The sequence below is a fragment of the Rhamphochromis longiceps genome, linkage group LG17, assembly GCF_057381845.1.
Source record: "Rhamphochromis longiceps isolate RC_006_pf linkage group LG17, R_longiceps_female_GT1.1, whole genome shotgun sequence".
Classification (NCBI taxonomy): Eukaryota; Metazoa; Chordata; class Actinopteri; order Cichliformes; family Cichlidae; genus Rhamphochromis; species Rhamphochromis longiceps.
Window position 1 is genome coordinate 30930676 of NC_140573.1, and position 11940 is coordinate 30942615.

Genomic DNA, 11940 nt, shown 5'->3' on the forward strand with positions numbered 1-11940 from the left:
AGTGGGTGGAACATTAATGAGGATGAACAGATGGGCACAAAACCAAAACATTAAGTAGTTTGAAAGGGCTTTAGAAGAGGAATCAATGTGTTCGCCTGATTGCCATCCACACACAAAGAAGCCCAGTTGTTCATAGACATCCTGAGTTCATGAGGCAATGACCAAACCAAACATCCAGAATAGAGGAGCTGTTCTTGTAACACAATAAAGGCTCTTATTGAATTTTCGCTGCCCCTGGAGTGACTCTTAAACCAAAACGTATTTCATGGAGAAGTCTGCCATCTAGTGGTAGTTACACTTCATTTACCATTCGACAGCCTGTCAACTATTAAAACAAACAACAGAATTAGAATGAAAACAACGGAATGAACATGAAAACGACGGAATTTTAATGAAAACAACAGAATTTGAGAACAAACAATGGAATTTGAATAGAAACAATGGAAATAGAATGAAAAGAACAGAATTAGAATGAAAAGAACAGAATTAGAATGAAAAGAACAGAATTTGATCAAAAACTAAAGAATTTGAATGAAAACAACGGAATTAAAATGAAAACGATGGAATTTGAATGAAAACAACAGAATTTGAGAACAAACAATGGAATTAGAATGTACAGAACAGAATTTGAGGACAAACAATGGAATTTGAATAAAAAAAGAGTAGAATTAGAATGAAAACAAAAGCATTTGAATGAAAACAAAAGCATTTGAATGAAAACAACGGAATTAGAATGTACAGAACAGAATTTGAATCAAAACAATGGAATTTGAATAAACAGAGGTCCGTTCTTCGTACCTCGCTTACTACATCCAAGATCAAATGACACATCCAAGACCAAATCATCGCGCTACCCGTGAGCTCGCTAATCCAGTTCTCCGAACACACCTGCTGTCGACGATTAGTACAGCTGGATGAAGTAATGTGAGATCACTGGGTGTCGTAAAAGGGGCTACGCATCGATAGTAGAAACATTGATCGGCAACCCTTTGATTGGTCGGCGAAAATGTCGAAGGAGAGCGCTTGGTATTTTTCGGCAGCAGAGCAAGAACTCTTGAGTGAGGGATTTCAGGAGTTTCAGAGTTTAATCAGAACGCAAGGGAACACTGCAAAGGCTGCAAAAGCAAGGAGCGAGGGCTGGCAGATAGTTGCTGACAAATTAAACTCGTAAGTAATTTAATAATAACAATAATAATGGAGTGGATTGATATAGCGCTTTCCAAGGCACCCAAAGCGCTTTACAATGCCACTATTCAGTCACTCTCACATTCACACACTGGTGGAGGCAGCTACAGTTGTAGCCACAGCTGCCCTGGGGCAGACTGACAGAAGCCAGGCTGCCATATCGCGCCATTGGCCCCTCTGGCCAACACCAGTAGGTGGTAGGGTAGATTTATCATATCACACTATATTATCCAATATTATATTACATTATATTATATTATATTACATTATATCCCCTTTCACATTAGAGCCACAACAGGACCCACTAGAACATGGGAACAAGTAAAAGTGAAATATAAGAATATTCTACAGAATGGTAATATTTATCACTTATATTGCTTTTAGTCTCTAGGAAAGAGACCCTGGAATACTCTGTTTGTTTGTTCATAACAGCAACCAAGAAAAGGGCAGAGCAAAAAAAGACAGGTGGTGGTCCTGCACCCCCTTGTCAACAAGTTGGTTAAGTAAATAATACCCTCACGGGAAAATCGATATCTCTCAATGAGCACACTGTCGCGCTGAGCTAAAAGATCCTGTCTGTCCCGCAATATACGCTGAATTCTGAGGACTCTCCTTATCAATCTTGCACCTTCCGCAATGGGTTGCTCGCGTAAACGGACAGGACATGGCTGCGACAGGCTTCCCAAATCCACCTTCGCTTTTATAGCCGTGGTCTCTCATCTTGATTACACGAAGTAATTTACAATTACTACTCTGAAATATGAATTACATCTGTAATAATCACATACATGTAATAGATTGGTAATAGTACATTTCCCGTTATTAGGAAATGACCTGTATGTATCTGTGTGAAATCAATAAAAGGATCAAGTGCTGCATTATCTTTAGTTACACTGATGTTATTTATTTATGGTGAAACAGTGGTGGAATATCGCTGTTGCTTTCGTATACATGAAGCGGACATACCTGCGTGGCCGCGATCTAATCCTGTTTACATAAAGTAAACCTGCTCCCGAGCAGGTTTACGCTTACGGCTCTGTTGCTATGACAGCAAGTCCCTGATGAGCTTCGGAGAACCGAACGATCCAAGATCACGCGAAATCGTCGACAATCAAATCCAGCTAACTTACTTAGCGAGGTACGAAGAACGGACCCCCGAACAGAATTTGAATGAAAACAATGGAATTTGAGAACAAACAATGGAATTAGAATGAAAACAACGGAATTAGAATGTACAGAACAGAGTTTGAATGAAAACAACAGAATTTGAGAACAAACAATGGAATTTGAATAAAAAGAGTAGAATTAGAATGAAAACAAAAGCAGTTGAATGAAAACAACGGAATTAGAATGAACAGAACAGAATTTGAATCAAAACAATGGAATTTGAATAAAAACAACAGAATTTGAATGAAATGGAAGTTTAAAACAAACAACAGAATTTGAATGAACACAACAGAATTTGAATCAAAACAACGAAATTTGAATGAAAACAATGGAATTTGAATGAAAAGAACAGAATTTGAATGAAAACAATGGATTTTGAATGAAAACAACAGAATTTGAATGAAAACAATGGAATTAACATGAAAATGACGGAATTTGAGAACAAACAATGGAATTTGAATGAAAACAATGGAATTTGAATGAACAGAACAGAATTTGAATCAAAACAACGGAATTTGAATGAACAGAACAGAATTTGAATGAAAACAACGGAATTTGAATGAAAACAACGGAATTTGAATGAAAACAATGGAATTTGAATGAACAGAACAGAATTTGAATCAAAACAATGAAATTAGAATGAACAGAACAGAATTTGAATGAAAACAACGGAATTTGAATAAAAACAACAGAATTTGAATGAAATGGAAGTTTAAAACAAACAACAGAATTTGAATGAACACAACAGAATTTGAATCAAAACAATGAAATTTGAATGAACAGAAAATAATTTGAATCAAAACAACGAAATTTGAATGAAAACAATGGATTTTGAATGAAAACAAGAGAATTTGAATGAAAACAATGGAATTAACATGAAAATGACGGAATTTGAGAACAAACAATGGAATTTGAATGAAAACATCCATCCATCCATCGTCATCCGCTTTGTCCGGGGTCGGGTCGCGGGGGCAGCAGCCTAAGCAAAGAGGCCCAGACCTCCCTCTCCCCAGCCACCTCCTCCAGCTTGTCTGGGGGAATACCAAGGCGTTCCCAGGCCAGCCGAGAGATATAATCTCTCCAGCGTGTCCTGGGTCTGCCCCGGGGCCTCCTCCCGGTGGGACATGCCTGGAACACCTCACCCAGGAGGCGCCCAGGGGGCATCCTTGTCAGAAAACAATGAAATTTGAATGAAAACAACGGAATTAGAATGAACAGAACAGAATTTAAATCAAAACAATGGAATTTGAATGAACAGAACAGAATTTGAATGAAAACAATGGAATTAGAATGAAAACAATGGAAGTTTAAAACAAACAACAGAATTAGAATGAAAACAACGGAAATTGAATGAAAACAATGGAATTAGAATTAACAGAGAGTTGGAATGAAAACAACGGAATTAGAATGAACAGAACAGAATTTGAATGAAAACAACGGAATTTGAATGAACAGAACAGAATTTGAATGAAAACAACAGAATTTGAGAATAAACAATGGAATTTGAATAAAAAGAGTAGAATTAGAATGAAAACAACGGAATTTGAATGAAAACAACGGAATTTGAATGAACAGAACAGAATTTGAATGAAAACAACGGAATTTGAATGAACAGAATTTGAATGAAAACAACGGAATTTCAACGAAAAGAACGGAATTAGAATGAAATGAATAGAATTTAAATCAAAACAATGGAATTTGAATGAACAGAAAAGAATTTGAATGAAAACAATGGAATTTGAATGAAAACAACGGAATTAACATGAAAACGACGGAATTTGAATGAAAACAACAGAATTTGAGAACAAACAATGGAATTGGAATGAAAACAACGGAATTTGAATGAAAACAACGGAATTAGAATGAACAGAACAGAATCTGAATGAAAACAACGGAATTTGAATGAAAACAATGGAAGTTTAAAACAAACAACAGAATTAGAATGAAAACAACGGAAATTGAATGAAAACAACGGAATTAGAATGAACAGAACAGAATTTGAATGAAAACAATGGAATTTGAATGAAAACAATGGAAGTTTAAAACAAACAACAGAATTAGAATGAAAACAACGGAATTAATATAAAAACGACGGAATTTTAATGAAAACAACAGAATTTGAGAATAAACAATGGAATTTGAATAAAAAGAGTAGAATTAGAATGAAAACAAAAGCATTTGAATGAAAACAACGGAATTTGAATGAAACCAACGGAATTTGAATGAAAACAACGGAATTTGAATGAACAGAATTTGAATGAAAACAATGGAACTTGAATGAAAACAACGGAATTAGAATGAACAGAACAGAATTTGAATGAAAACAACGGAATTTGAATGAACAGAACAGAATTTAAATCAAAACAATGGAATTTGAATGAACAGAACAGAATTTGAATGAAAACAATGGAATTAGAATGAAAACAATGGAAGTTTAAAACAAACAACAGAATTAGAATGAAAACAACGGAAATTGAATGAAAACAATGGAAGTTTAAAACAAACAACAGAATTTGAATGAAAACAACGGAATTAACATAAAAACGACGGAATTTTAATGAAAACAACAGAATTTGAGAACAATGGAATTTGAATAAAAAGAGTAGAATTAGAATGAAAACAAAAGCATTTGAATGAAAACAACGGAATTTGAATGAAAACGACGGAATTTGAATGAACAGAATTTGAATGAAAACAATGGAACTTGAATGAAAACAACGGAATTAGAATGAACAGAACAGAATTTGAATGAAAACAACGGAATTAGAATGAACAGAACAGAATTTGAATGAAAACAACGGAATTTGAATGAACAGAATTTGAATGAAAACAATGGAATTTGAATGAAAACAATGGAATTAGAATGAACAGAACAGAATTTGAATGAAAACAACGGAATTTGAATGAACAGATTTTGAATGAAAACAATGAAATTTGAATGAAAACAACGGAATTAGAATGAACAGAACAGAATTTAAATCAAAACAATGGAATTTGAATGAACAGAACAGAATTTGAATGAAAACAATGGAATTAGAATGAAAACAATGGAAGTTTAAAACAAACAACAGAATTAGAATGAAAACAACGGAAATTGAATGAAAACAATGGAATTAGAATTAACAGAGAGTTGGAATGAAAACAACGGAATTAGAATGAACAGAACAGAATTTGAATGAAAACAACGGAATTTGAATGAACAGAACAGAATTTGAATGAAAACAACAGAATTTGAGAATAAACAATGGAATTTGAATAAAAAGAGTAGAATTAGAATGAAAACAACGGAATTTGAATGAAAACAACGGAATTTGAATGAAAACAACGGAATTTGAATGAAAACAACGGAATTTGAATGAACAGAACAGAATTTGAATGAAAACAACGGAATTTGAATGAACAGAATTTGAATGAAAACAATGGAATTTGAATGAAAACAACGGAATTAGAATGAACAGAACGGAATTAACATAAAAACGACGGAATTTTAATGAACAGAATTTGAATGAAAACAATGGAATTTGAATGAAAACAACGGAATTAGAATGAACAGAACAGAATTTGAATGAAAACAACGGAATTTGAATGAACAGAATTTGAATGAAAACAACGGAATTTCAACGAAAAGAACGGAATTAGAATGAAATGAATAGAATTTGAATCAAAACAATGGAATTTGAATGAACAGAAAAGAATTTGAATGAAAACAATGGAATTTGAATGAAAACAACGGAATTAACATGAAAACGACGGAATTTGAATGAAAACAACAGAATTTGAGAACAAACAATGGAATTGGAATGAAAACAACGGAATTTGAATGAAAACAACGGAATTAGAATGAACAGAACAGAATCTGAATGAAAACAACGGAATTTGAATGAAAACAACGGAATTTGAATGAACAGAACAGAATCTGAATGAAAACAACGGAATTTGAATGAAAACAATGGAAGTTTAAAACAAACAACAGAATTTGAATGAAAACAATGGAATTAACATGAAAACAACAGAATTAGAATGAAAACAACGGAATTAGAATGTACAGAACAGGGGCCCGTTCTTCGTACCTCGCTAAGTAGGTTAGCTGGATTTGATTGTTGACGATTTCGCGTGATCTTGGATCGTTCGGTTCCCCGAAGCTCATCCGGGACTTGCTGCCATAGCAACAGAGCCGTAAGCGTAAACCTGCTCGGGAGCAGGTTTACTTTATGTAAACAGGATTAGATCGCGGCCACGCAGGTATGTCCGCTTCATGTATACGAAAGCAACAGCGATATTCCACCACTGTTTCACCATAAATAAATAACATCAATGTAACTAAAGATAATGCAGCACTTGATCCATTTATTGATTTCACACAGATACATACAGGTCATTTCCTAAAAAAGGGAAATGTACTATTAACATTCTATCACATGTATGTGATTATTACAGATGTAATTCATATTTCAGAGTAGTAATTGCAAATTACTTCGTGTAATCAAGATGAGAGACCACGGCTATAAAAGCGAAGGTGGATTTGGGAAGCCTGTCGCAGCCATGTCCTGTCCGTATACGCGAGCCACCCATTGCGGAAGGTGCAAGATTGATAAGGAGAGTTTTCAGAAGTCAGCGTATATTGCGGGACAGACAGGATCCTTTAGCTCAGCGCGACAGTGTGCTCATTGAGAGATATCGATTTTCCCGTGAGGATATTATTTACTTAACCAACTTGTTGACGAGGGGGTGCAGGACCACCACCTGTCTTTTTCTGCTCTGCCCTTTTCTTGGTTGCTGTTATGAACAAACAAACAGATTATTCCAGGGTCTCTTTCCAAGAGACGAAAAGCAATATAAGTGATAAATATTACCATTCTGTAGAATATTCTTATATTTCACTTTTACTTGTTCCCATGTTCTAGTGGGTCCTGTTGTGGCTCTAATGTGTAAGGGGATATAATATAACATAATATAATATAATGTAATATAATATTGGATAATATAGTGTAATATAATAAATTTACCCTACCGCCTACTGGTGTTGGCCAGAGGGGCCGATGGCGCGATATGGCAGCCTGGCTTCTGTCAGTCTGCCCCAGGGCAGCTGTGGCTACAGCCGTAGCTGCCTCCACCAGTGTGTGAATGTGAGAGTGACTGAATAGTGGCATTGTAAAGCGCTTTGGGTGCCTTGAAAAGCGCTATATCAATCCACTCCATTATTACTGTTATTATTAAATCACTTACGAGTTTAATTTGTCAGCAACTTTCTGCCAGCCCTCTCTCCTTGCTTTTGCAGCCTTTGCAGTGTTCCCTTGCGTTCTGATTAAACTCTGAAACTCCTGAAATCCCTCACTCAAGGGTTCTTGCTCTGCTGCCGAAAAATACCGAGCCGAGCGCGCTCCTTCGCCATTTTCGCCGACCAATCAGAGGGTTGCCGATCAATGTTTCTACTATCGATGCGTAGCCCCTTTTACGACACCCAGTGATCTCACATTACTTCATCCAGCTGTACTAATCGTCAACAGCAGGTGTGTTCGGAGAACTGGATTAGCGAGCTCACGGGTAGCGCGATGATTTGGTCTTGGATGTGTCATTTGATCTTGGATGTAGTAAGCGAGGTACGAAGAACGGGCCCCAGAGTTTGAATGAAAACAACAGGATTTGAGAACAAACAATGGAATTTGAATAAAAATAGTAGAATTAGAATGAAAACAAAAGCATTTGAATGAAAACAACGGAATTAGAATGAACAGAACAGAATTTGAATCAAAACAACGGAATTAGAATGAACAGAACAGAATTTGAATGAAAACAATAGAATTTGAATAAAAACAACAGAATTTGAATGAAATGGAAGTTTAAAACAAACAACAAAATTTGAATGAAAACAACGGAATTTGAATGAAAACAACGGAATTAGAATCTACAGAACAGAGTTTGAATGAAAACAATGGAGGTTTAAAGAATCACTTTAATATTAATGTAATTCTCAGCTTAAGTATGGAATGTCTGATGCAGTTTTTTGTGATTGGTATCCCATATGCCAGTTTTTTAAATGTATTGTGGCGATATGTTCTGCTATAATATATTATTGATGGAAGGATTGTTTGTGTTGTGTTCTGGACTAATTAGATTAAAAGAAAAATAAATCTGAATGAATACATGAATGATGCTGCTTTACAACTGACAGCTGAGATAGCATTGTATAGATGATATAGATTTATGTGTTTGTCTTCAGTATTCGCAAAGCAAATCATAACACAAACTCTTGCAGTGGCTTTCACTTAAAATGACAGCACTAGTTAGAGCTGTATCGGCTCTTTTCTGTTTTGAGTGTTTTGTTTGATTATCATTGTCAGACAAAAATAAGGAATTCATCTGGAAAACAAAAAGAGATGAAAATAATATAATTTAATAAACTCTGGTCGATGTTATATAAGGGAGGTTTACTCAGCTTTGGTTAAAATAGCTGTTAAATATAAATCTTCTTCTTCTTTTTTTTAGCTGATGGGTTTGTAAATTTCATGATATGCATTAATGGTTGAGCAAAGGTCTTGAGCGACTCCTAATTTTGTAATGAGTAGCAAGCATGTGTTCACATTTCTGCAGGTAAATCTATGAAAATGAAATGATAAAGATATCATTTGACAGAAATAAAATAGCATTTCTTACACAAAAAATGTGATTCGGGAGCTATTACCTAAAAATTCCCAGCATGACATGCAGTGTGTCATAGAAAAATGAGGAAACTGGACTATTGGCGGACAAAAGAAGAAGTGGCAGGCCTAAAAAAAAACATCTACAGCAGATGAACATACAGGAATTATCTGTAAAGCACTGTGGAGGTTATGTGATTGTCTGGGGTTGTGTTTCAGTAAGTGGTGTTGGGAATCTTATCAAAATTTAGAGAATCGTAAAAGTAGAAATTCAGATTTCCATTGACAAGGCAATACAATCTGAAAAGCATCCAACTAGCAATGGCTTCGTTTATTAGCATGACAATGATACTAAACACACTGCATTGTAGTAAAATAATAACAGGATAGAAAAACTTACAATGGATAACAATCAGTCATTGATTGAACTTCCCAGACTCCTGCAGGATTGTTCCTGAAGACAGCTACTTCTTCCTTTTTTACTCACAATATGGTGTTTAAACACCACTATACATTTAATCATTAATTACTATTAATTTCTGGCTCTTTCTCCCATCACCCTCAAATGGTCACAGCAGATGGCTTGTTAGACTCTGTCTTTATCTTATATACGTATTTTCATGTATGTTTATTATTATTATTATTATTATTATTGTTATACATTTTATTTATAAAGCACCTTTCAGGACACCCGAGGACACTGTACAATAGGATAAAACACATAATAGAACAATGACACAATGAAGGACAATAAAAATAAAAGGCAAAAGATAAAATTAACAAACAGTGAATATGTTTGCATGTTTAAAAAAAATTGCGCTTATTTCTTATTTTCCTATAAAGAAATGCAAAGTATTTTATTGATTTGCCAATGTTTCTATATATTATACTGGGTTGTAGAAAGCTGTAATTATTTGAAAATAAAATAAAAATGAAATAAAATCCCGTGGTTATACTTTATTTCTCCTGTACTTATGGTAATCACTTTAAAGTTTTGTGTCTTCCTCACCGTTAGGTGGCAGCACCTACATTCAGCCCAACCATTACCTTTAGAAAGCGATGGATTGTGGGTATCCTCTGTGATAAAATGCAACGTGAGCGTTGCGTTAGCGAAGTTTTGTGTGAAGTGAGCAGAGTGTGGTCGACGTTCTCTGTGCTCTCATTATATTGATTGTCTTTTTGGGACTTTTATTTTAAATATATTCTGCTTTACGCTTTTAAGAAGGTGTTTTGGAGAGGAAAAGCGATCCTTCGATTTAATTATTATTACCTTTTAAAGAACTTTATGCGGAGCGAGAAGAAGGAAAAGCTGTCCAGTTTGTCTACAAGAGATTTTTTTTTCCTCGGACATGTGTGTAAAAATGATGACAACTAAAGCGAAGAGAATAAAAACGAGTTGTCTGCGGAAAAACATGAAGTTTGGCTCTAAGTTGACGTGGAGGCTTTTCCCAGTGGCCGCGGAGGAGAACGAGGCCCTCAAACAGAGTCCAGCCACCACGGTGAAGACCACCATTCGAAAATACCTCCGCCGGGAACAGAGACGGGCTCAGCAGGACGGCCTCTGCACCCTGCGGGGCCACACGGACGGGAAGAACGGAGACTTCATGTCTGTGGAAAGTACCGCCACGGCCTGTGTGCACCGTCATCCAGCTGTCGCAATGGCGCCGGAAAACACCACGCAGTACCTGATGGGAAACCTGTATGAAGACATGAATATTGACATTAACAAGTCAGTTCAGGATTCACAGGCAGTAGCTGCTCAACAGTTTAGCGAATGTTCTTCACCGACGAGCTCATGTACTGCCTTGGACTCTGATAGCTACCTTGCGTTTCAGCAGCGGAACTTTGATGAGGCCTTTGAAATGTTTTGGTAACCAGGACGAACTTCGTGAGCGTGGCCCGGCTCCCTCAGCAGCCCGACTTTAATTCAGCTCATTGTTAAAAGGTGTGAAGAGTTTAATTGTAAATATTTAAGTGTGATTCATGTGTCATGTGGTGTTCCGTTCTGTTTTGTAGCCCTGATCATGTAGTGTGTATGTGTGCGCGTGATTCATAGTTGGGCCTTTATTTGTCTCACAGCGGCGCGCCTTTGCACGCTTGCCGCCCGCCCACTGGGGAGCGCTACCGAGCCCTGCGTGCCGCCGCCTGGAGGGAATCGACCAAACGGCCCGGCTCTGCTACGCTATGCTCGGCTCTGGTCTCTTCACGGATTGTAAAATCCAGGTAAACCCGGGCAGGTATTGTTAGCAGTGCATTGTCATTGATGGCAATAGTCGATGGTGATTGGATGTTCCACAGTCACTGTTGTCTGAGCGTTTTCCAGGTCGACCCTGCTAGGACACGTGGCTCAGCTGTGGGAGGAGCAGGAAGCAAAGGAGGTCGGTCTTCACGTGACTGACACAAGGTGACACTTCAAACTGAAAGGGCCGTAATGGCGAGATAATCATGTGCATGTCATTTTAATGATAGAATTTAATGTTGTATTAAAACTTTGATTGCAAAGTGATGGTGAATGTGAGTTTAATCTTCAATAAAAATTATTTGTTACATTGTGTAACCTCTCTTTTTTTTTTATATTTTTTATTTTTTTTTGGCTACTTTACAAAACTATTCTGTTCAACTTTAAATGGTTTCAAATCACAGCAATGGCCACCTCATCGTGCTTGGTAAATATGCTACTATAATATGAACCTGGACAGCCCCCTATGAGCAACAGCTTTGCTAAAGATCCTGGGCCCGTATCCCTAAAGATTCTGAGAATCCTCTCAGAGAGCTCCTAACTTAACCTAAAAATTCCTTGCCAGGAGTTTTAGCTTAGAAGTGATTCCAGAACATTTTCAGTGAACTCTGAGCAAGGAATGGATGGAAAATCCTATCTTAGTGAGGTGTGGTTGACCCCGTTGCTAGGTATGAGTCATCATTTCAAAAGCCGTGATTGGTTGATCCTACA

The 11940-nt window shown here is 36.5% G+C and overlaps 1 protein-coding gene across 1 annotated transcript; it reads left to right on the top strand.

The window, feature by feature from the left end:
- The first annotated feature begins 10086 nt into the window (after positions 1 to 10086).
- Positions 10087 to 11537, top strand: LOC146649961 (uncharacterized). Its single transcript, XM_085387320.1, has 2 exons — positions 10087 to 10935; positions 11070 to 11537. Exon 1 carries the CDS (start codon positions 10340 to 10342, stop codon positions 10862 to 10864), a length of 525 nt encoding a protein of 174 aa, XP_085243446.1. The 5' UTR covers positions 10087 to 10339; the 3' UTR covers positions 10865 to 10935; positions 11070 to 11537.
- The last annotated feature ends 403 nt before the right edge of the window (positions 11538 to 11940 follow it).

What these genes read in the sequence shown, in the direction of transcription:
- LOC146649961 (XM_085387320.1), top strand. Translation starts at nt 10,340, where the DNA reads ATGTGTGTAAAAATGATGACAACTAAAGCGAAGAGAATAAAAACGAGT.